This window comes from Falco naumanni, chromosome Z (genome assembly GCF_017639655.2).
Source record: "Falco naumanni isolate bFalNau1 chromosome Z, bFalNau1.pat, whole genome shotgun sequence".
Classification (NCBI taxonomy): Eukaryota; Metazoa; Chordata; class Aves; order Falconiformes; family Falconidae; genus Falco; species Falco naumanni.
Genome location: NC_054080.1, coordinates 12,843,722 through 12,868,779, shown reverse-complemented (window position 1 = coordinate 12,868,779; position 25,058 = coordinate 12,843,722). Strand labels below are relative to the sequence as shown.

General features: G+C 40.1%; 1 protein-coding gene across 1 annotated transcript in view; it reads left to right on the top strand.

Moving 5' to 3' along the window:
• The window catches only part of SVEP1 (sushi, von Willebrand factor type A, EGF and pentraxin domain containing 1), a 128,755-nt gene that overhangs the window by 60,442 nt on the left and 43,255 nt on the right, over nucleotides 1–25,058 (top strand). Inside the window, exons 13-31 of the mRNA XM_040580415.1 lie at nucleotides 247–368; nucleotides 2,246–2,354; nucleotides 4,251–4,439; nucleotides 4,771–5,004; nucleotides 5,507–5,668; nucleotides 6,413–6,574; nucleotides 7,435–7,596; nucleotides 8,235–8,329; nucleotides 9,493–9,589; nucleotides 10,252–10,365; nucleotides 11,232–11,345; nucleotides 12,201–12,402; nucleotides 13,432–13,589; nucleotides 14,770–14,971; nucleotides 15,591–15,766; nucleotides 17,091–17,215; nucleotides 21,370–21,493; nucleotides 22,020–22,190; nucleotides 24,260–24,433. Of these exons, the coding sequence (XP_040436349.1) occupies nucleotides 247–368; nucleotides 2,246–2,354; nucleotides 4,251–4,439; nucleotides 4,771–5,004; nucleotides 5,507–5,668; nucleotides 6,413–6,574; nucleotides 7,435–7,596; nucleotides 8,235–8,329; nucleotides 9,493–9,589; nucleotides 10,252–10,365; nucleotides 11,232–11,345; nucleotides 12,201–12,402; nucleotides 13,432–13,589; nucleotides 14,770–14,971; nucleotides 15,591–15,766; nucleotides 17,091–17,215; nucleotides 21,370–21,493; nucleotides 22,020–22,190; nucleotides 24,260–24,433 (2,892 nt within the window). The remainder of the gene's footprint in view (nucleotides 1–246; nucleotides 369–2,245; nucleotides 2,355–4,250; nucleotides 4,440–4,770; nucleotides 5,005–5,506; nucleotides 5,669–6,412; nucleotides 6,575–7,434; nucleotides 7,597–8,234; nucleotides 8,330–9,492; nucleotides 9,590–10,251; nucleotides 10,366–11,231; nucleotides 11,346–12,200; nucleotides 12,403–13,431; nucleotides 13,590–14,769; nucleotides 14,972–15,590; nucleotides 15,767–17,090; nucleotides 17,216–21,369; nucleotides 21,494–22,019; nucleotides 22,191–24,259; nucleotides 24,434–25,058) is intronic.

Genomic DNA, 25,058 nt, shown 5'->3' with positions numbered 1-25,058 from the left:
GACGGGGTTTTTTTGATGTCTGTTAGCTTTCCGAATAAAGTTGATGACTAACAAGGGTTCATATTCAACTGCATTGTCTGTATGAGTGATCCATTTTCAGGAACACAACGCTGGAAAATTAGGTTGTTGATTTAAAGGCAATAATTTTTAGCTTGGTATATTCCAGTTTTAGCCTGAATGATTGTGCTTTTAGCTCTGAAACTCTTGCACTGATCAGTAAAAATGTATTTCTCCAACATTTTTCAGTAAATCGTTTTGCAAACCATGGGTTTAAATCTTTTGAGATGCTCTACAAAGCAACACGATGTGATGACAACAATCTTCTAAATGGCTTTACTGATGCATTCCAGAGTGCACTTGGTAAAATGGTAGGTTAGTAAATACTCCTTCATTTTATGTACTTTTTAAAAAATACACCTCATTTTGCTTTCCCCGGCTGATTTTATTTATATAAGGAAAATACAACAGAAACCCATAAACGAAGTTTGTGCTTTTTCAGGAGATGACAAGTCTCCTTTAAAAATACAGATGGGCATTTTAGTGTAATTCAGTCTTCGATATGGAGTTATATAGGACAGAATTTACAGAAGCGCCCAAGTAGCTTAGGGATGTGGCACTCAGATTTTCAGTAAGCTTTCAAAGAGAACCTGTACAATTTTGAAAACTCTAGTTGTGCCCTAACCTCAGCTTTTGAAAGTTGGATGTGATTATAAAATATATTTATTTTAAGTAGACTACATATAGCATATAATATATATCAATACACATGTATACAAATAGATAAATTCCACATTTGGTGCCTAAGTCCAGGCACTTAAATGCTGTAGCAGTGATTTAAGTAATTTCCTTGAGTTTCTGAGTTCACAGTCATGGTAAGAGCTACATGGCACTGAATTTGAAGAGGTACTGTGTTCCTTCTCTGACATGTCTCTTGCTTTCCACTCCAGTATCACAGTCTGCCTTTATAATCCACAAGTCTGTCCTCAGCTGCATATCAGAAGCAGCAGGACTTTGAGTTGTGGTCTTAGGAGTGGATGTCCAGGCTTAGTATGGTAGAATTGCATCAGAAGAGAAAGTGGCCATTTACAGATGTTTTGCAGGCCAAGGCCCATATGCTAAAAGCTTCTCTACTAACTAAAAATCATTGTTAGCACATGCAGCTAATGGACAGACTTCGGCAATTTAGGAATATATGTCAGTACCCCTTGTTTGGCTGAAAACTTACTTAGCACTTCAGGCAATTTATGACACTTGGACCTAAATATGTATTACTCACTTGCCTGGCTTCAGTTTTGTTCTCTTCCAGTAAAGAAATCTTGCCTGATCTTATTTCTGTTCCTTTCCCCTAAGAGCCAGCTACCACCAGGTTCCAGTGCTTAGGCTATTATTAGCAAGCAAAAGATAATGAAAAAAAGTTTAGTGACCTGCCGAAGCAATTACATAAAAATGCAACAATCAGGGAAAACAGTCAAAAAGGCTGTTTTGAATAGGCCTATTCCTATTCACAAGAATTTGAAATTCTAGCAGAGATCTGTGAAGTGGGGAGGAATCAGCAGGAGCCATCTTTCCAATGGAAACAGATACAAAGAACTCAACTTGCTTGAAACCTTTCTGGAAAAAGCAAGAAATACAGATTTTATAAAAAATCATGCATTCATCTGTTCTTATCTAATCTCCACTGCTTTTGTAGACAGAAGAAATCAACAATACCGGAAAGGTTTCTGTCAAGTTTTCTGTTCTGTGGTTTCTGTCCTCCTCAGATGATTTTCCCTGTCCTGGGAGGGGGAGAGGTGGGTATGAAGAAACAAGGTTTGAAAACCAGAAACAACGTAACAGCCTTGTAAACATGACAGAAATGCAAGTTACATGGCTGGAAAAACCAAGGCTTTCCAACCTGTGAGCTCTGCTGATAATCTTCGGCAGAGAGAAACAATCCTGAACTTACTTCTGTATTTTGGAATTCCACATGCAAGAGTGGTTAACTGAATGGACATCTTCCCTTATAAAAAACGTTTTCTCTAACAGAGAACTTTTATGCCTACAAGTTGCCTTCTTATTTCCCAGCTGTTACCAGTAGAACATAGTTCTTTCAGCTGACCTTGCCAGGATTATAAGAGACTTGAAAGTTGAAATCTAGTGGCACTGGCAGGGCCAGTGCTTTACATTGTAACTAGAAATCTTTATAAATTGCGGAGAGGGCTACCTGGTTTTATTTTTTTAATGTTACTTTTCTTTGTGTTGGAAGGTCCCATCATTCTGTAATGATGTTGATGATATTGACTGCAGATTGGAAGACAAGACACAGAAACACTGTTTGGAGTATAATTACGATTACGAAAATGGATTTGGCATTGGTAATTATTGATTGCATAAATTCTTAGCTATCCAGGTTTAACGCGACATAATTCTTTTTGCTCTGAAATACAGAATGTGTTGTGTGAAACGTTTTTTAGAAATAATTATAGAGCTCTTAAGAAAGTAAGCAATTACATAACAGGTTTTATAACAATAGATACTATTCGTAGTCTGATTATGATACTGCTTCCCATATAGTGTAGAGGAAAAGTTTACTGAGATGACTTATGATAGGGAAAGGGAAAAAAAAAACACACAGAGAATCCTACAAACCAGTTTGGTTAGCCTGGAAGAAAGCAATTTTGTAAAAACATAATGTTTTGAACGAAAATACTGAAAAAGTACAATACATGATTCTGGAGATTGTTGAGAAAATGAGGAACATCCTTGATGCTGGTTCAGATCAGCACAAAACCCCCACAGTGTTAAAGCTTAAGTTTGCCCATTAGCTGTGCAATTACTTCCTGTATGCAAGGGCAGAATTTGCAGGATGACTGTGGCTATATCAGAGTGAAAGCCGTGACAATCCTAGTGATTGCTCCCACTGTGCTTTATGCCAAGTAAGTTGTTGTTTTCAGTCCATTTTTGAACAGGTTAGTGTCTGCGTTGTACTGCTGTTGTCCTTGGCATTTCTGAGTCCATGGGGGTGCCCAGAGCATAAAGGCTAAAAACAGGTAACTTAGATTAGCTATCTTTGCAGGAGGCATTTTAGCAGATCATCATCAGAATATGTACCCTGTCATAGGACTGTGGCTCTTTTACAGGTTTATAGTGGAGTTAGTTGGTTCCTACTTATTCTTACCTTTTAGACACGCTTCACTGAGTTTGAGAGCACATTTGTTTGGAATCAGACACAGGGGGCTGTGTGTTCAGTTTGCAGTTGTCATCAGGGTAGGGATGAATACTGACGACAGCTGGATCTGACTTGTAAAGGCACTTGGAGGAAACAGTGTTGAGGCCATGGGATGTATGGTCCTATTCTGTTGTGGTTCGCATCAACCTCTTATCAGAGTTAGGTTGTTGCTATTTTTCTGGAGTTTCTCGTGATTTTATACTGGAGAGGCAGAAGAAGAGAGAGGACTCTCCTCAGGTCATAAGAGACAGTTTAGAAAACTAGTTGTGGAATACTTGCACAGTATTAACCGCAAAGCTGTGGGGTTGATTTGCCCTAGTTTCCACAAATAAAGTATAGTCTAGGTGACTGCTAACAGATAATTGGCAGAATTCTTTTCTGTCTTCATGTTTTCTTTGAAAAGAGCTAGGTCATTGAAGCAGACCATGCACTTCTACATTTAGTCATTATGAAAAGGTAGATTATGTGCAATTGTTTAATTGTTTCTGGTTGAAATAGTTCTGGTGTTATAGGTGAAAGACATTACACAGGAGGTGAATTTGACTCACTTTGTGTAACAGGAAATGTCTGTCAGGGTGATGCTACCAGCTTTTTCTGAGAGGGTAGATGATGGTAGAACTATTCAGGAGCTGTGAGAAGAAGATGCAGTGGGGACATGCAGCATAGGCCATGCTGTCTGTAACTGAGCAGGAGGAGGAAGAGAGCAGTATGAAGATGTTCCTGGGAGGTGAGGGTCCATGCAAGACAGGAGAAGAGAAAGACTTGCAACCTTATCTTTTGTAGAAGTATTTCTTTAATGTTTCAGCTAACTGCATGAGATTCAGGATCTCTAGGATATCAGTTAAGTGTGAAGCTGTTTTTTTCCTTTTTCTTTAGTCAAAAAACTGGTGCAGTAGGCACTTGTGCAGAGGCAAAGCCAGCACATATCATCTGGAGCGTCAAACAGACCCCATTCTACTGGGCATGTATTTTAGAAATAAGTACAGCCTATTCTTTTCCAAGTGGCTTGCTTCTCTTTTTGTTCTTTCTTAATGCCTCACAGGACCTGCCGGCTGGGGGACAGCAAACCAGCTGGATTATTCCTATGATGATTTTGTTGATGCAGCGCAAGAAGAAGACTTATCCAAGCATTTCTCTGCCTCTGTAAAGGCAGCACCTGCTCGAGTCAAAAGGCATAAGCTGAATGTTCCAATGACTGACCACAAAATCAAGTTAATATTTAACATCACAGGTGAGAAAAGTCAAAATACCCTCCTTTTCCTGTTCCTTCTTTTTAACAAATGTTTTGAATATCTCAGTAAAATTTAGCCTTCAGTTCACAAAGCCTGCTGGAGATGCAGGTGATAGTTTTCTGGAGACATTCATAGCCCCGTTTCATCACAGACTTTCTGCTTGGGGGAAAGATCACAGCCTCATGCTCAAGGAGAGCATTGTGCACATGGCCTACTTTCCACTTTCCACTGGCAAGTTTGAGTGTTGTACCCTTGATATACTCCAGAGTATACTGAAAGTGCTGACTGTAAAATCTGTGTGCTTTTTTGTATTTTCTGTTTATATCCCAGCTAGCGTGCCACTGCCTGATGAAAGAAATGATACGCTGGAACTGGAAAACCAGCGACGGCTCCTTAAAACTCTGGAGATGATCACAAACAGACTGAATAGGACTCTCAATAAGGAACCCATGTATTCTTTTCAGTTTGCATCTGAACTCATTGTAGCTGACAGCAACTCACTGGAGACTGAGAAGGCCTTCCTTTTCTGCAGGCCTGGTTCTGTGCTGAGGGGGAGGATGTGTGGTAAGCTAGATTACTTGCTCCTTACATGTATTCAGAATCCTTTGAAAAGCAAGGTTTTGGAGGATGTTTGCAGAGGGTTATGGTTTGACACAGTCCAGTGCTTGTGGTCTCGCAGAACAATAAACTGCAAAAATGTGCAGTTTGACTTCCAGAAGATGTTTATGTTCCTAACCAAGGCCTGGGGAAAAAGGACACTTTTGTAACCAGGATTCCACTCCCATGGGTTAATCAGGCATATAGACACATGGTGATACACAGGAAAACAGTGCTTGGTATGCAGTCTTTTACCCCTATTAGTCTTGTGGGTGATGTGTAGCTGAGATAGGGAATTGGATTCCATTTCCTGTGTGAGCTTTGCAGTGTTCCAGAGAAATACAACATTTGCTGAGGAGCAGATCCACATTTCACATAAACAAGGTTTGACTAAATGGGGACTCCAGAGGCAAGACAGGTATGTATGATTGTGCAGTCTGAGGGGAACCTTATGTTTCCAATGTTACAGTCAACTGCCCTTTGGGTACCTATTTCTCCCTGGAGCATCATACCTGTGAAAGCTGCTGGACTGGATCCTACCAAGATGAGGAAGGGCAGCTGGAATGCAAAAGTTGTCCATCTGGTAGCTATACCGAGTATCTACACTCTAGGAGCATCTCTGAATGCAAAGGTGAGAACTTGGTCTACTTCATACAGCCACTTCTGTATGTCTGGTGACATCCTTTTGGATCCTGTGGTGGGACTATTGGAATGAAGTTAGCCTGTGAAATGAGGAGCAGTCCTAACTGCCCCTTCATGCATATGCAAAGAGAAAAATGCAGGTTTTCATCAGTGCTGTGACATGCAGGATGCCTGGTAGATGTTTTAAGAAGAGTTGGCCTTTGAAGCTTTGTTGCATTTCTGTCTTCATTCTATGAGTTGGTAAGCCCATTTTACAGGGACTAATACACTTAAAATAATGCCATTCTTGCCTTTCCCAATCCTCTTCCTACCTCAATCAAAGATAAAATGTTTTCATCCTACACTACAGTACTGGGACACTGAGCACCTCAGCACCACTACTGTGACTTTTTTTCTGAAAAAGCAGTTGCTAGTTTTATTTCCTGTTTATTGTCTTTTCATTAATTTTGTTGATTAAAAATGAGTAACTGAGTTGCAATAAATCATCTGTGAAGCCGATTGGAAGATAATTAACTGGTTAATAATTCACAAGTGCACTATCTGTAACTTACCCCAATTCTTTTTTTTTTCACTCTTTTGCTCTTTGCACCCATGAAGTCCTTCAGAGTAGAGTAAACTCTAGAAATAAAAGTTCTTGAGATGTGTGTTGTGATTTCAGCATTACTTTCAGATGTCAAGAGCCATGTTTCCTGTTGGACATTGCTTGATATTTATGAATTCTTCTGCCTTATAGCTCAGTGCAAGCAGGGAACGTATTCACCTAATGGTCTTGAAACCTGTGAAACTTGCCCACTTGGCACATATCAACCAGCGTTTGGATCCAGAAACTGCATCTCTTGCCCAGAGAATACATCAACAGTAAAAAGAGGTGCAGTGGATGTCTCAGCTTGTGGAGGTTTGTAACAAAAGGGGCTATGACTTTTTTTAATCCAATTCTAAATGCTTCTAAATGTTGCTTAAACATCAGCTAGTGTAATCCAGTTCATCTGTCTAAGATTGAATTCTACTTCTGGTTGAGTGTGGACCAAGCAGCATTTCCCAGCAAAATGATAGGTCATTCCCTGGTAGCTTATTTCAAATGTCTTCCTTCTGATGTCCAACATGGATTCTTTTCTAGACATGAATAAAATGAGACATGTGATGGTTACCTACATGAAAATGAAACTTTTTTTCTTACAGAAGAGAAAAGGAATGACAAGATGTTTCTCACTATTATCTCCAGAAGGGGCTTCCACATCTTCTGTACAAAAATACTGAATTTTAACAGTATTTGTTCCATAACATTTTTCAAGAAATCATCTTCAGCTGTCTTTGGGAAGCTTTGTCAGAAAGATTCCTAGAGGAAATAGTCTGCAGGGGTTAATGTCCAAAAATCACTTGTCTTTCATCCTTTACTCCTTCTTGAAGGGAAAGGGGAAAAAAGAGAGAGGGTGGGGGGTAAGTGTGGGTTAAGGTAGTGATAAACGGGAAAGGAAGTTGCATTTGAAATCTGCCCCCAGAGCAGCACAACAGCAAAAGGAATAGACAGAAATACTTCCCAGATATTTCCATAGTCCTTTGAAAAACCACTTCACCTAACAGCACAATTTAAATAAGCTTCTCCTAGAGTTGTGAATTCCTGGCAGGTTTCATCCTATTCCTTTAAGTCTGAGGAGGGACTATGAGGAGAAGAGAGAAAATGATCTGAAAGAGTTGGGGGCAGGTAGGATGGCAGTGCAAGTGATCACTCCAAAAAATTTCCTTTTTTTCTTGCAGTACCATGTGTTGCAGGGGAGTTCTCTCGTACAGGTTTGACACCTTGCTACCCTTGTCCCAGAGACTACTATCAACCAGACCCAGGAAAGTCCTATTGCTTGTCTTGTCCCTTTTATGGAACAACAACTGTCGTTGGTGCCAGATCCATCACAGATTGTTCAAGTAAGCCAAATTATCTCTGCTGGAGAAAGTGAACAAAGGGAATATCTAAAGGATGACTGCCAGTAGTCTTAACAGAAAACATCCCACTGACTCTCCTAACAAATGCAGACCTTCCATTTCAACCAGTGAAGTTCACAGATGGTTTTGCCTACTGGTTGTTGCCTCTGTGTTATGTAGGAGTGACAGTGTGATACATGCCAAGGCTCAGTAACAGTGTGTACATATACAGAGTGTGGACACACAGACACACACACAGAGCATATTTACTATATAGATACTATACAGAGTTTTATATATATACAAGTATGTATATGCATGTATGTGTGTAAGTATAAATACATATAAAACATATTTTATGTGTATACCCACATGTATGTGTCTTAGAAACGTATGTGCTTACAAATATATATTTGTAAAATATATATATTCATATATACTATGAATATATATGGTATATAATATAATATATATATAAAATAATACTATGGTTACTGTAAAGTTTGCTTTTTATTCCCATAAATTCACTTTCTTCAGCATATCTTTAGATACATTACTAACATGCAATTATTATGCCTTCATAGAACAGGAACGTTGCCACAGAGTGTTGTTAACAACACTTTCATATCGTTCCTCTTTAGGTTTCGGCTCTACTTTTTCAGCAGCTGAGGAAAGCGTAATGATGGTACCAGCCTCTCCAGAAAATATCAGCAAGCAGTACAAAGTCAGCAGTCAGGCAAGGACAAGATATATTTTCCGATGTTATCTCAAATGAAAGAAAGAGGGTCTTATGCAACAGAATATGGCTATGGCCTTTTTAAATGTAGTCGTTACGCTGACTATTTCCTGAAGAGATGAGAGCGATGATCATGAGGGGAACACTTAAACTCTCTTCGTAATCATAGAAGCACTCTCACTGAACAGAGGAGACTGCATCGGCTATTAGCAATCTTAAATTCTGGACTTGAAGCCTTCACCTGATACATGAAATATTTATCACACTTATAAAAGAAATGTAAACTCCATGGAGGAAGTTCAGCTAGTCTATAAAATGTAGGTTGACCACACTCAGTCATCTGATGTCTTCCATATGCTGAATCCCAGAAAAATGCTGCCAGGCATCTAAGTCCCGGTTGTAGAATCTTTGTCCTACTTACTGCAACACAGATACACTTGAGAGGAGGCAAGCGGAGCTCCCTTCTGCTGCAAGTACCCAATTTGAAATACAAGCAAGTCCTGAGGAGAAAAAACTGTAGTGACATTTGCCAGAGATGCTCCCTTACCCCAGCCATCGCCCCCCCCAGCCTGTAACTCTGGCAAGACTGCTTTGTTTGAATCTGAAGTTAGGAGATGGTGTAAACAGAAGCAAAGTTGACTGATGATAAATTTGGCCTGAACCATTATATAACACATGGACAAGTGACAAACTGATCTCCTGTGGCTTTAGTTGACCATTTACTGAAGGGCTTTGGTGAATTCAGATTTGCTACATTAGAAAAAAACAGTGAAGTTTGCCACCAGCTCACCTGATGACTAGCAGCAGGAAGTGATGAGCCAGTGTAAAAAGATAAGAAGTGAGAACTCTCATAGAAAAGCATAGTATAAAATGTCACCTGTGAATCATAGCTAAGACAGTTCTAAAGAAACAACTGTGATGATCACATTTTGCTAAGTAAAAGGTCATTTTAAAATAGTAATTCAGATTCCTGGTATTTTTCTGTAGAAGGGAAGAATGGTTGGTTTGCTGAGGAGGCAAAGAGGAAGAGCTAGAAGTTAATGCCAGTGACTTTTTTCTCAGCTTTCCAAAGTGACTATAGGGCATGCAGTTTAAAATTAGAATATTTTGTTCTACCTGTATTTCCACCTTTACTGCAATTGCATTGTTCTTGCCTCTGGCAGGTCTTTCATGAGTGTTTCCTGGAACCATGCCACAATAACGGGACATGCAAACAGTTGGGAAGTGGATATATCTGCATATGCCCACTTGGATATACAGGTAAAAAATTGAGAAGCAGGTGGAGGAGCTAACATGTCTCCATGCCCTTAACATGAGCAAGCATAAAGGAGCAAAACACTTCAGTGCAAGAATATAGCCTAACTAATTGGAATCTCCACCGCAGATTTAACATACATAAGCCTTACAATAAGAAATAGTTTCTCATGTTCTCACTGAATTATATTGTGTTTAGCAGAAAAGGATTTTGAATGGGGTTTCTTTTAGTGGAGTTAGTGGGTTTGAAAATCCTGTCACTTGGCAATATTTACAATTAGCAAAAGCTGGGAATTTGCACTCTAAATGGCTAATTCCACCAGATCTGTCTGTACTCCTCTTCAGTGTTAACTTCCCAGTTGCTTCAAAGCAAACAGGTGATTTATTACTCAGCTACTATCAAGAAGTGATCTCTGTTACTTGTGATAAGTATTAAGTGCCACTGTCTGGAACTGGTAAGTCAGTTGCCCAGTGTGCATCATACCTTTCTAATAACATTTTATCTCAGGTCTGTGTTAAAACACAATCTAAAAAGAAGATATTAAACCTGAATGTCTGGTAGCGTATGCAACTAATCCGTCGTGTTTTCCTAGTAGTCATGGATTCTGTGTTTCTGAATAAATTCAAATTTTGTCTCTCTATTCTCAGTCCTTTATTTTGCATTCTAGGCTTGAAATGTGAAATAGAAGTTGATGAGTGTAAATCATCTCCTTGTCGCAACAATGGAATGTGTAAAGATGGCATTGGGACCTTTGTTTGCCATTGTCAACCAGGCTATTCAGGTAATCTGTTTCACTTCATAGCTCTTCTTCAGACAGGCATTGTTTCTGTGCCCAGTAGATAACAAAAACCACAAGGGCTGTATAATTCCACAGATGTGGAATTATAACAGGAAAGCAATCTCATTTACAGGTTAGAGCAAGGTTCCACTGTATGTGAACAGGGTTTGCAATAAAAGGATGAGCATTCAAGGACAGTCGATGTGCATGTGTGTGCCTGTATGGCTTCTGTTTTGTGACAGTTCTGAAAAGAAATGAGGTTTGGGGAATTAGTACATACTCACAAGCGAAGTGCTTATGAGACTGAATATGGCCTGACTAGACAGATCATTTACAATGTTGCTTTACGGCAGCCCTGTGAGTGAGTGGGATTTTTTTAGCTTTTTTCTCTGTTTTTAACTCTTACTTGTACGTACGTTGAAGGTATTGAAATCTGTGCAAAAACTGGCATGCTTGAGTACTTTCCCAAAACAGCACCTAATTTCTAAATGTTGAAATAAACTACTGAGGAGATAACTTCATGTGACTAAAGAAAAGATCTCTATTTTTTCCACCAGAAATGGTCTCCCTTCCCTCATTTTTCGTGTTTATGGCTATACATTTGTCGACAGCAACCCATGCTGGATATTTTTTAAACTTGAAGGCAAACTATGAACTTCACATCTTTCACATCCCAGCATCTAAATAACACAGCTGATCTCTGTAAATGTTTGTAGTAGTGCAGTTAAACATGGAATTTTATCGCCTGCTCTTGGAGGCATTTTGTTATGCAAGCAGTATGGTGCTGTTCTGTCTTCCACGTTCAGGCACTGCACCATGCAGACCTTGACTATGTCTTGATCATGCCTTGTAACCCTTGCTGTTTGAAGGTCTCTTGTGTGAGGAAGACATAAATGAATGTAGCTCCAGTCCATGTTTGAATGGGGCCCATTGTGTTGATGGCAAGAACAGTTACCGCTGCACTTGTGCAAAGGGGTTCACAGGTACACATTTCTCTGTTTAAGTCAACCCTCAGTCTTTCAGACCAAAAAAGATGTCTTCCTTCTATGTCTAAAGTATTTCAATCTCATTGCTATATATTACAGTTGATATGGATGTCCTAGATTCCTTAGGTTGATCTCATCTCTCAGACTCCCTGTAGCGTAAGTGTGGCTTCAGAAGTAAATGTCTTTCAGACATTTCAGACTTTCAGAAGTAAAAAAAAATTAGTAAATGATTGATCTTACTGATTTTGTCATGAACATACTGTGTGATATTGAGGAAAGAATAAGGACATTCATACAGGTGCAAATTGTTATGTTTAATTTTATTTGGAAAAGAAAAATACTATTACAGTAAACAAGACTATTTATATTAAAACTACTCTTCATCCTCATACTCCGCTTCCTACTGCTTTCCTAGATTTATGTAACAACTAGGCATATCTATTGATTATCATGTTGCCAAAGAGCTACACCCTAAAATCACAAAGCAGTTTTTTCATTCTGCAGTGCTTGTAACATAAAGCCTCTTGTACAGCAGAAATCCCAGAATCATGTGTTTTCTGGCTTTCATTTTCTGCCTTTAGAATTAAGGTTCCAGCTAAATGTCTTTTGTAGTAGCTTTTCATTAGTAGCTCAAAACAGTTTCTCAGGTGATTTCCTGATTCAGCCCGAATTACTCATATAATGGACAATATCCATTTAAATTTGCCACCATTTGCAAAGTGTTCATTTCTACAATTGCAAAGATGGTTCCTGTAATTCTTCTATGACTACTTAACCTCAGTTAATGGAGTAAATCCCAGACCTGCAATGGCTATTCAGAGCAGAGCTGTGACTTTCTTCTTTTCTTCTCAGGTGCTCACTGTGAAATGGAGGTCAATGAATGCCTTTCAAACCCGTGTCTTAATAGGGCTATTTGTGAAGATCGAGTTGGCAGTTTCTCCTGCAAGTGCCTCCCAGGTTTTACTGGTGTCTTATGTGAAAGAAACATGGATGAGTGTCTCAGCAGACCCTGTAGGAATGGAGCTACATGCAAAGATGGTATCAACAGCTTCAGGTGAAAAACAGATGTATGATTAATGTAATACAATGTGGAAAGCCAGATCTGTTGTGGTGCTTCAGCCTTCTTAGATTTCAGCAAAGCATTTGGCAGGCTGATCCAGTATGAATTGTCCCCTTACGGGCACTAAAGGAGATTTTAAAATGCAGGAAAATAAATCCTCATGTCCTCACTCTTAAAAAATTGCAAGATAGACAGCAAAGAAAATATACAGAGTTTGAATTGTAAGCATGGTAGGACTGCATGGTTTTAATAATGATCTTCCAAAAGAAATCCACTTTCCCAAGCCTCAAGGGCTTGTCTTGCTTTCCACTAGAAGAATATGTGATGATGAGTTATGTATCTGATAATATTACATTTCTATACCCTAGAAGACAGGGATATCTGTACATATTGAGAATACAGAGATTAAAATACGAATGCTGATGTAATCTTCTGAATATTTATTATATGCTTTAGGGTATCTGGACTCCAATCAGAAGTTACAAATACCAATAGAAGTGTCATGTCCTAGGTCACTGCAGAGATAGATGTACCAGCTGTTACTGCCTGGGGTTAATAACTCTATCCCTCCCCAAAGCCCCAGAAGTTGTGGTGCCTTTCAAAAACCTTGGTTTTCCAAGTACCAGAAGTTTTGGTGCCTTTCTACTGCCTTGGTTTTCCCTCTATGTAAGCATACCTGCCTGAAAAGTCAAGTACCTCTTGTCTATAATTCTGTGGACCTAAAAGGCATGCTTCACTCACGGGATTGCAATGATTGCATCTCCCAATTTCATATGAAGAAACTCAGGCACTTTGTTTAAATATTGTATTGTCCTTATCAAGAAGAACTACTACACAGCTAATAGAATGCAAGCATACTTAAAGGATCAATGAGAACAAAATGCCATTAATTCTGTAGTATCTCTGCTGTTGATATTTTTTTTTTTTAAGTATATGTCGTTCCCATTGGCAGATCTGACCTCGTGGCCAGGATTCTTTGTCATGACAGCAGCCACCTTTGAAGTGTGCTTTTTTCCTCTGTAGGTGTCTGTGTGTGACAGGGTACACAGGACTAAACTGTGAAGTGAACATCGATGACTGTGACTCCAGTCCCTGCTTAAACCAAGCCACCTGTGTGGATGCCTTGAACTCGTACATTTGTAAATGTCCCCCTGGCTTTACAGGCAGCAGGTGTGAAACAGGTACACAGGACCAAGTGTCAGAAAAAGGTGGCTTGACTAAGTCTCTGGGCAAGATTTGCACTGGCTGGGCTGGTTTCATACAGCTTTGCCAGAATACAGCTCGGGCGGGGGGACTCTCAGGGGCTGAGTGGAAGCTGTGTGACGGCAGTGTTAATACATGTAATTGCAGACTAGTAACAGCATGTGTGCTATGTCATATTTACATTCATTTTTCTAAGGAACAGTTCTTGCTTTTATTACCTGGTGGGTCTGTCAAGTTTTATTTGTATTTGCCATGTATATTTGAGTTAATTAGCTCTTTCTGTTTCATGTGTTCCATGTAGGGGTTTGCATCACAGGGTCAGAGATTAGTATGTGGTAGTCTCGGCTTTAGAAGTTGAAAAGACATAAAGTTCCCTATGGTTGAGCAAAGTAGGTCACAACTACTGCAACTTCCTAGATGACGCTGGAGTTATGCGACACAGCCACAAGGCTCAAATCCATTTGTCCTTTAGTCACTCCATGAAAATGATGAAGTGTTACACTAGTAGCTGGTGAATCTTTAAGCAGAGGCTGAAGAGCCCATGTTGGTTTTACAGAGACAGTGGAAGGCATACAGGTCAATTAGACTCGCTATCTTGTTTTAAAGTTTAATAACACCCAGCTTTCAGGAGAGGCTGCATTTGATAGATGTACATGTAGTATCCTTGTAAAGCATGTCACTCTGTATTGAAAAGCAGCACAGAAGTCCTGTTCCATACCAGTGCAGTGTATTTCAGTAAGTCCAGAACAGAAAAAATCTTGTGGTTTGGTGTTTTGGTTTTTTTTTTTTTTAATTAGACTGTTGTGAATAAAATGGAACCAGCTGATCGCATCTCTTTGGGTTATTGGATGGCAGGTGGATATGTCATTTCATTGATAGTGTACTAAAAAGCAAGGTTCATGTTCTGTGTTTGTTAGATAATCAGCTTCTTTTCCAGTCATTTGTCTTCAAACCCTGTGTGTTTTCTAGACTCAGAAAGTTCTATATGCTGGCTGATGTTAGACTGCTACACATTCTGTCTACATCTGATCAATTTAAAGTGAATAACTTTTACAGATGGGTTGCAATCCATGTTATTGCATTTTCTTAGATTCAGTTTGATTCTTTTTTGTAGGTTTTCAGGAATATAGCTCTGAAAATTCTTTGTCTTTGTTGCAGAACAGTCCTCTGGATTCAATCTTGATTTTGAAGTCTCTGGTATCTATGGGTACGTCATGCTTGATGGTGTTTTCCCATCTCTTGGTGACATCACCTGTACATTCTGGATGAAGTCCACTGACACTACAAACTATGGAACTCCCATTTCTTATGCAGTGGAGAATGGAAGCGATAATGCATTTCTTCTTACTGATTACAATGGGTAAATCACAGTTTTGCTTTTCTGTAGCTTACAGATGTGTTGAATTGGTAAAGAAAGTGTAGACCAGAAGTCTGAATATCAGCTTTGCCTACTTTGGAGTAAAAAAACCTGCATCCAAACTCAATGGCTGGAGTTGTCTCTCTGTTTTGTTTTTCTCCTTCGTTTCCTTCACTTTTTGCCAAATAGAGTAATGAAGTTTAGAAAGAGAAGTTTAGAAAGCCTGGCATTTTTGTCTGGACTATGTTTACATCATATTTAAATGACACATTGAGACAATTATTTGATAAAATGGAGCTCAGCACTCAGAGTACTTGTAATGTGACTCCAGACACAGGGGTGGACCCAAGGGGCAAGTGTAAGAATCCACTATTCAGCTGTGACTAGAGTCTTGGTATAAAAACACATTACTTATTTCACCATGCTTTGGATATGATAACCGTAACTTCTAAGTTCTTTGAGAGACACATATCTTGTATGATGATCTTTCAAGAGATATTTCTTGTATAATGTAGACAGAGTTACTTCAGCAAGTAACATTTCTTTTGAGTCATGTGGAACAGGCTATGCTTTTAAAGTTGCTGTGTGCAAGTGAGTATGCCTTCATCTTCCTTCCATGCAGCTGGGTTCTTTATGTAAATGGTAAAGAGAGGATCACGGACTGTCCTTCAGTGAACGATGGTAACTGGCATCACATTGCAGTCACATGGACGTGCACAGATGGGGCATGGAAAGTGTACATTGATGGAAAACTGTCTGATGGAGGCAGCGGGCTCTCTGTTGGCTCAAAAATCCCTGGTATGCTTTATTTATATTACACCAGATCTGTTGCCTTCATTCTGTTTTTATTGCAGAATTTGCTGTGCCTGCAAGGAAATGTTTATTTTGGTGGTTTTAGTATGTTTTCACATTTTCAAAGTTTATGCAGGGCTCACGTTTGCTGTTCTTGTTTATGAGAACAGTTCCCTCACTGAGCCTTGCTGAAGACAAAGTGCACATTTCTAAGGCAAACTAGTAAGTAACTTGTTTGTCAGAGTTTAGTCCAAAGGAGCCTGTGCTGAGCTAATTTTGGAATGCTTTGTGAGAACAGGTTTATCATGCAACAGACTTAACTGGCATTTCCCTTACAAATCTGTGCTCAGAATTGATTGACTTAGCCTTCTCCTGTCACTTTCAGACATGTTTTTAAAGTTATATTTGCATTTTTTCCTAACAAGGAAGATTTTGCTATTTCATTGTTTCCTGTGATCAGCAGTCTTTCCAGTAATATCAAAGGTATGAAAAGGGATACCTTCAGCACTGAAGAGTTGTGAAAGGCCTGACATTAGATTGCTGCAAATAAATTCGGTTTTGACAGTGTTTTCATACTACCACCATCTGGATTTACATAAAGTTTCAGAAAGCTACCATATTAAAATAAAGAATAAAATAGTGAAGTTTTAGTCTGTGTACTTTATGCTTGCCCCATCTTTCCCAATTATATTGGATTTATCTCTAGAGATGAGGCCTAAGTCTGCAGTCTTGATTACTTTTTGCCCTTGTCCACACACCCTGTGACATACAAAATGCATGCCCATATCATCTGTGCTACTGGTTGAGGAGAGGAAATTGAACCTGTGTGGCATGTCAGAATGTTGACTGTCTAATCACCAATGTACTTCCGAGGATTTTGAATCAAATTTGTCCTATCTGACTTTCTACGTTTTTGTTCAAAGCTGGAAGTGCAAGCTAGCACTGTAAAGTATGCCCCGCCTGCTCAAAACTGCATTTGCATTGCTCTGTAATATGCTTCAAATACTGAGCCTAGAAGTGGTCTCTTAGAGGCAATGCCATTCCTGAAGTAGCCACGTGAATTTTCTGCTGTCATCGGTATGAGTTTAATATTAATGTTTATTTGAGAATCACTTACAAATTGTTACGCTTACTTACCTCAGTCTAGTATAAAGCTTCCCAGAGGTTTTTTCTGAGACAATTTGTTGAAGGTGCCTGGTCTCCTGCACTACAAAATCTTAGCAACATAGAGTAGCAAAAGTTTGGGTTTGCTTAGTTTTTGATCTTCCTATGGAGTTCCCTGCTGTAAGGCTTTGTTTCCCATCCCTGCTCTCATTCTTTCTGAGTCTAGGTGGTGGTGCACTTGTACTGGGTCAAGAGCAAGATCAGAAAGGAGAAGGGTTCAACCCAGCTGAATCTTTTGTGGGCTCCATCAGCCAGCTCAACATTTGGGACCATGTCCTGTCTCCACAGCAGGTAAGTGGAGCTGGAGCACAGGGCTCTGAGTGTAGTATGATTCCAGATTAGCATACTGGGTAGACCTCTGTTCCCACCAAAGTGTGTGGGGACCAGATGAAGCTCTGGTTTAGGGTAATAAGCTTAGCATAGTAAGTAGATAAGATACCTTTAAGCAAAACTAGGTGTGATAAAATAGCAGTCACCTTCTATTTTAACTGAGCCTTCCTGTATTATGTAACTTTGAAAGAGAAATGAAGGTGTGCACAAAAGCTATCAGTCCTCTTAAAGAGGGAGGAAACCCAATGAAACAAGCTAAGGGCTTATTTTACAAGTTATGGTTCCCTCATCCTGCTGTGTGAAGTCACCTGTAAAACTTCAGAAGAGAGGCATCAGATTTTCTGTCAATGCATTAGACACTATGAAAAATCAGACCTGTATGGTCCCAGGAAAAGTCTGAATGGGCAGCTTAAATGACTGTCAGGCTACTTTTATTGAGGTACCAAGAATAAAGTTTGGCACTAAATTTTCACAGAGGTAAAAGACTAGTGAAGATCAAAAGATGTGTGTAAGTTCAGTGATCCCTCAGCTTCTCTGGGAGACAAGCTTCAATGTCCAGCTATCTTCAGAATGAGGGGGTTTTTCATTGTAACTAGTTGGGTTCTCCCACTTCTATTGATGACTACTGTTTCTGGCTCCCACCATGCACTGCTATGAAGAGCCTGACTATATACTTGCTTACCTCTCCATAGGTACCAGGGACTGCTGTTAGGTGTCCCCAAGGCTTTCTCTGCTCCAGGCTGAACCAGCTTTCTTCCCACAGTCTCTCCTCACAGTTTAAATGCTCCAGCCCATCATCACCTTTCTGATACCCTCCCCTGAACTTGTTCCAGCTTGTTAATGTCTTTCTTGTACTGATGAGCCCAAAATGAAATTCAGTACTCCAGATGTGTTCTAATAAGCACTGAGAAGAAGGAATAATCCCATCCTTGGTTTTCTGGTTGTGACACTATTCACACAGCCAAGGATGCTGTTGGTTCTCATTATTGCCAGGGTGCACAGCTGGCCAGTATTTAGCTCACTGCCTGCCAGAGACCCAGGTCCTTTTCCACAGAGCTGCTCCCTCTCCAAGCTTTCCCCAGCCTGCATTCCAAGCTTTCTCCTTCCCATCTGTTCTTGTTGAATTTGATGACATCTATGTTGGCCCATTCCTCCAGCTTGTCAAGGTCCCCTATAGATGCAGCTCTGTCCTTAAGCATATTATCACCATTTGTAATGCATGATTCAAATAAGAAATAATGAAATTAATAGACAATAGAAGTAAAGCAGAATCCAAATGTCTCTTCTGCTTCTTTCTCTTTTTCTCTGCTGCTTTGGCTTTCTGCTACATTTAGAACAGCCCAACAATCCACTACTCTTCCTGGCTTTTGGGGTTACAATTGTTGCATTGCCAAGTCAAATCTTCAGGGTTTTGTTCCCTAGCAGTTCTGAAGCTGATAAGTATGCATGTGATCTTACAAGACACACTGATGAAGAGGTTAAGTGTGATTTTCTGAATCTTTCTCAGTAGTCACCTGTCTTTAATGACAGGCTTGATTAAATTCCCATTTGCTTCAAATGCAGTACAGTTAGGACAGGGAAGAAAATCATGCCTTTCATTTATGGTATCTGTAGTACTCATCTGAAAAGACAGATATGAGACCAGACAGGGAGCTAAGCCAAGTAAGCGTCCTATTAAATTTTTACCTCACTGTTTTCAGAGCTTGAGATAGTAAATCACTATCATTATATGTTATTACCAGTTTTGTTGTGGCCACCTGGAACTATTCAGTAAGTCTTACATTCCTCTTCTCAGCCATAAAGGAAAGCAGGGTGATAGAATATGTTGCCCAGTGAGTAACATAAAGACAAAGTCCATTCTTTAAGATTTTTATTTGTGTACTTTCACTGCTCATGCATTTGCATATTGATTTTAGGTAGGTAAACCAACAGTCTTGTTGGTCTGTTGCTGAGTAGACAGCAGTAGAAATAGGAGTTGTCTATATGGGACTGCAAGGTCCTTTCTGGCCATCCATTCTCCATCATACGGCTGGGAAAGACTGATTCCAAAACCTACCTTTCCCACATAAGGAGGTTTTCCCTGCAGATTCCTTGCAGCTTGTTTGCAGCCGTTGACGTAAGCAGTTTCCATCAGTACATACTGTTGAAATGACATCTTCGAAAAGGCCTCAGAGTAAGTAAAAGCATGTTGTTGTCTTCTCCAGCTAAGCTGGCTCTAGAGGAGTCTGATCCACCTCACTGAAGTCGGGGGAATGTAAGAGCAACTCAGTCTGAGGTTCGTGGCATACCTTCCTTCTCACAGACAGTATAGCACATTATTCTTATAGTTGATTTCATCCACTAGAGACTTAACAGAAGCCAGGTCACCCTTTTAAGAATGGCAGTTTCTCAACTGTTTGGCATAAACTGGGCACACCTGTGCTTTCTTAACCAGTTAGCTGTGCCTTGAAGGCATGCTACATGTATTGTATGGGTAGGCTGACTGTGCTGAGATGTACACAGCCCACTGGGCTGCTCATCTTTGTTCTGAATTAATTTTTTCATGCTGATGAGGGAAACATTCTCTCTGCCAGGGAATTACTGGAATGACCCTCCAGCACAGAAGAGCCAAAGAGCAAGAAGTAGTCTCCGTAGCCCAATTACTAACAAGTTCTCTTAATTGAATAACCATCTTTCCTCCATAGACTACTTCCCTCTTGTGATACCTTAAAAGAAAAGAAAATCCTTAATTATCCCTTTATTGTGCATTTATCTTCCTCAGGGCACATATAATATCTTCCAGCAGTTCATGGCTGAGATATGATTGCATCTACCCTGATAGGGAGAAACATAATGGGGAGTACTGTGCCAATAATCCACCTTCGTCCCAGTCACCTCTGGGACTATGTTTCTATTTTCCTGGAGTTACAGTGAACAAAGGCAGTGCAGAGTGAATCCAAAGCCCTGGTCTTTCATTTGCAGTTTTGAAACACTTTCACGTAGCAGAAATCTCCCTGAGCATCCAGCAGAACTGGGAGGCTGCCTTTTTCATAAATGTTGGGGTCAGGACATCCAGGCTCTTTCCAGGGGACCACTATGGAATATTGATATGACATCCCACCATTAAGGGTCTGTCTGTGTATACTTACTATTGCATATAATTTACACTGGGGTCTGAATAGCTTCCCAGTGCTGTGCCATCAGGGATTGTTGTCCCCAAGTTCCTTGTATTGGTGGCCAGACAGAAATATAATGATGTTACTATGTTTACTAGATTCTGAGACTCAGTGAAGAACCTTATTGAAATACATACTTTTTATAGTAAAGTACAGAACTGAAACAGCTCAAGAATTCCTCTTTGCATTTCAGTTTCTTGTAGTAAGAATGCAAAATAAACTTCTAGTGGTGCCATTAAAGGAGTTATGTTTTAAATGGAAAACATTTCCATTGAAGGTATTTGACTAAGTCTGTTCTCAAGATACTGATCTGCTGTTGATCTAACAGTGTGTTGCTTTCTCTCTCCTATCGTTAGTTTGCCCATGTAATTCTTGTTTCGGTACCTGGTTAGTTATGGCCCTGTCCTGCTTTGGTTAAGTCCATGCCAATACTATTTTTAGTATTGTTGCGGCTAGGCCTTGCGTGCAGTGTTTTGACAAGCCTAGTGCATTGAATTCACAAAATTCATTTGTGTTTCTGCTCCTTAAATGCGGTGCAGTGCTAGCAGAGTTTGTGGAATGCAGATCTTCAACATTAAGTTCCTTTTGGCTCCTTTTTGATATTTTTCTGCAAATACATCAAGTTTTCCGATTGCATTCTTCTATCTGCCTTTGTCTGTGACATAATTTTCTTTCGTGCTAAAAAAAGCAATTGTGTTTTAAGAACTATGTTTTATATTTTGCTTGTATAACAAGTATTCCTTCAAGTATTGCCTCAATACATGCCTGTCCACAGCTAGCTGGCTTCTAAGTAAGTATAACAAGCAGTTCAACCAGAAGCCTCTTGTGCTAGAAAGGATGAACATCGCTTATTCAATAATTTGTTGTAGTGTTGCATGCAGACATGGAAGGAATATTTTTTTACATTCTTCTCCTGCATGGTCCTTAAACAGCACCTAATCAACTGTTTTAAATCCATAGGTAAAATCTCTGGCTACATCCTGTCCAGAAGAACTCCAAAAAGGAAATGTACTAGCCTGGCCAGATTTCCTGCCAGGAGTTGTTGGAAGAGTGAAGATAGATTACAAGAGTATATTTTGTGCTGGTTAGAACTTTATTTCCTAGAACCTTTTTTTTCTGAACAGTATTATTAGACTCTTTTACGAGGTCAAACATGCTAGCTTTCAGCCTTTGCCCTACTAACCTTGAATAAATTATTTTGATAATTTGACAGTTAGAACATTCAGTCCTTCATTCCTTGAATTCCAGGGTTTTGTAACAAAAGTTCAATGGAATCTCTGACAGAGATTTATTGCTTCCTGAATTGAGATGGGGAAAGAGTGAAGATGGTGGTGGGTCAGAAGGAAATTTTTCTTGTCTTTTATTCTAAAAATAATTTAATGGTATTAAAATAACTACTGCTTCTTCACCTCTTTTCCTATGCATTTCTTTTCTGATGGTACATGTTGATGATTCTCAAAACCCTTTGAACCCGAGCAGGTTCAGTAACATACATAACACTTCCCAAAGCTTTCTCCTGGATAAATACAGGATCAAACAATCAGATAACAAATTTATTCATTTCAGCACATAGCTGTATCTCTTACTGTATGCATATATTTTGTCCACAGACTGTCCATCTTTGCAAGGATCCATACCACATCTGCGGGCCTCTTCTGCTGATTTAAAGCCAGGGTCAAAAGTGAGCCTTTCCTGTGACCCAGGCTTCCAGATAGTGGGAAACTCTGTTCAACACTGCCTTAACCTGGGACAGTGGACACGGCCTTTTCCCCGCTGTGAAAGTGAGTTGTCTCAGTGGGCTAGCAGGATTAGGAAACCCTAGCTTTTATTTGGACTCTGTCACTATTTGTGGCCTGTTTATCCCTGCAGCTGTGAGGCACTTGAATCCATCCATGTTACAGCATATACATACATGCTTAAAACTAAACTTACGTTTTACTGAGCAGGAACTACATTCTGCCACCTTTTTCAGTCAGTTTCTAATGCCCGTGGCAGAAATTAGTCTATTTGGATCAGCAATCTGATATTCCAGACTTTCCTCCCTCGTGGCACCAAGAGTGTGGAAGATGCACAAGAAATGCTAGAATATTTCTGTGATTTTTAAGTGTAACTGAGAACATCTGGTTTGAAGTAAAATGTTATAATTTCTTTAAAGGTAGGTAGTAGGTATTTCTGTCAGGACTTAGAAGTGCTCCAAAACTTACAGAATTTCTTAAGAAACTGGGCTATATACATTCAGGTTGCCAAGGTTCTTTGATTCCTGCTCCTGCCTTCTCCTTTCCTTTGTTTTTTCTCTGCTGTGACTGCATAGGTGACTGCAGTTGCATGTGTTGGAGCTGACTAGTAAATCAGGTCCCAAAGTAGGCATGGCATGATCCCAAAATTGATCAGTAGTTAGGGGGAAATCATCAAATTAATTATAAATACCTTAAACCAGTTTGATCTAGATTTGATGCAATGTTTGTGCCTTCTTCTTTATTCAGTTGTTCATAGCACAAATCCAGGATCTGTCTCCTGTTCTGCGTAAGGAATAGCATGCATGTGAGGATTCACCCAAAAGCAAGTCCTGCTGGGCAGAGCATGAGTTCACTGACAGAGGCAGCTTTGCTTTGCCTTGCTTTGTTATCAGTGACAAGCTGCCAGAATCCTGTTAGTATTGTCATCTGATTTCTCTGTATTCAGCGAGGCAGTTTCACCTGTTGAGCACAATGCTCAGACAGGACAGGGTTGACCTGCCACAAATATGCTAAGTCAACTAGGGCCAGACTTGCCCACTGGCCTTGTTCAGCCTGTTCCACAAGTACCTGATGAATGAAAGTCAGTTGGAGATCGCTGTTTCCTGCAGAAAGAGCTACAAGGTTTATGGTAGAAGGTATGGTACAGGAAAGGTTCTTCTACGGACTGAATCAGGCTCATTGTAATCACTGCTTTCACCCACCAGGATCGTTTTCTGCTTCCTGCTACCAGAAACACCCAAAACCACAGGGCGCCATCCCATGACAGCCTGTCTTTGTTACAGGCTCTTCAGTTCTATCACTCTACAGCAAGTACTCGGCTCCTATTACTGAACATTTCACAGTGTCTTACTGTGCAATCCTTGCACATGGCTGAGTAGCAAGGAGTTGCTACGATCCATGTAGTTGCAAAGATGAGCTATGTAGCTGTTGCATTAAGTTCATGTAATTTTGATTGAAATGAAGATGCACAGAAGCAGCTCTCCTAAAATAAATGGCAACCTCCGGCAGGCGGGTACGGTGATGCCTTCTGCTGGCATAGCTGGGGTCAAAAGGGCTTATTTACTATATTTGAAGTCAAGGTGATGCCTAAGGTTTGTATATGAGATCAGTTCCCATCTCTCCATTGTAAATGCACTCTCTGGTCTCATACCAGTACTGTAACCTCTTAGCAGTAACCTGTTTCCTAGTTTTGCAACACTGAAACAGTTACATTGAACTTGTCTTTCAGTGAAGGGAAATAACAGGAACTTCCACGGAGGCAAAACTTACTTTTCATTTTTCCTTAAAACTCACCAAGGATCATTGATAGTTAGGGGAGGTGTCCTGTGACTGAAGTGCATCTGCTCAGATCTTGGTGACAGATGTCTCCTCCAGAGCTAGCAGAATAGCGGGAGCTGGAGAGTCCGGCTCAGTCTCTGACTGACAAGTGGCCACAAAACAAGGCACTCCACAGGACCTGGAATTAATTAGCAACTTCAGAAATGGCCTGGGCCCTCTTGCAGATGGGATTCCACAGTTGCAGACAAAAAAATCTGCAGTGCTGGCTCTCATGGAATTACTTGATCTGTGTATTCTCTGCTAACTTCTGTGCCCTCTTTTCACTCATGTTGCAGGAATCAGCTGCGGAGTGCCTCCATCTTTAGAAAATGGATATTATTCAGCTGAGGACTTTTTTGCTGGCAGTACGATTACCTACCACTGCAACAATGGCTACTATTTGTTGGGTGACTCCAGGATGTTGTGCCTGGACAATGGGAGCTGGAACAGCATATCACCATCTTGCCTTGGTGAGATGTGCCATACATGTGGCTGCGTGGGCTGGCAGTCTTGTACTTCTCCTGTGCCCTTGGGTTTGGGTGGGATTTCATTCTGAATTTGTGAAGGCTGACAAGAGTCTCAGAAATCACACTCCAAAACATTCACAGTTCTGAAATACTGTGCTCAGCATTATGTGAAACTACATTCTGGCACCTTTCTCTGTCAGTCCTCTTGCATGCCCCACACTCTATACTTAATAAGCCTGCATTGTACTCCCAGCCTCTCCCCTTCCAGGCTCATTTAGCCCTGGAGTCCCTGCATTCTCTGCTTCTAACCTGTGCATTTTCCTGTGCTTCAGCACACTGTCGGTGTCCCATACTGTCTGACCAGGTTCTTTTAGGAGTTCATTACACTGGAGGTTGTAATGTTTAATATTAACTTTACTTATTTGAAGATAGTTGATGCTGCACAGAATTTCTGATTCAGAAGAGTGATACAAAATATTCTGTATAACACGACACAAATAATTGCAAGTTACACTTAGCAAAATATAACAATTTCCGTACACAGTTCAATCACAAAACCGATGTGTTTCCCGTTACTAGTCTTTATAATATACTCACCACCATGACACTGGGAATCCCCAATAGCTGG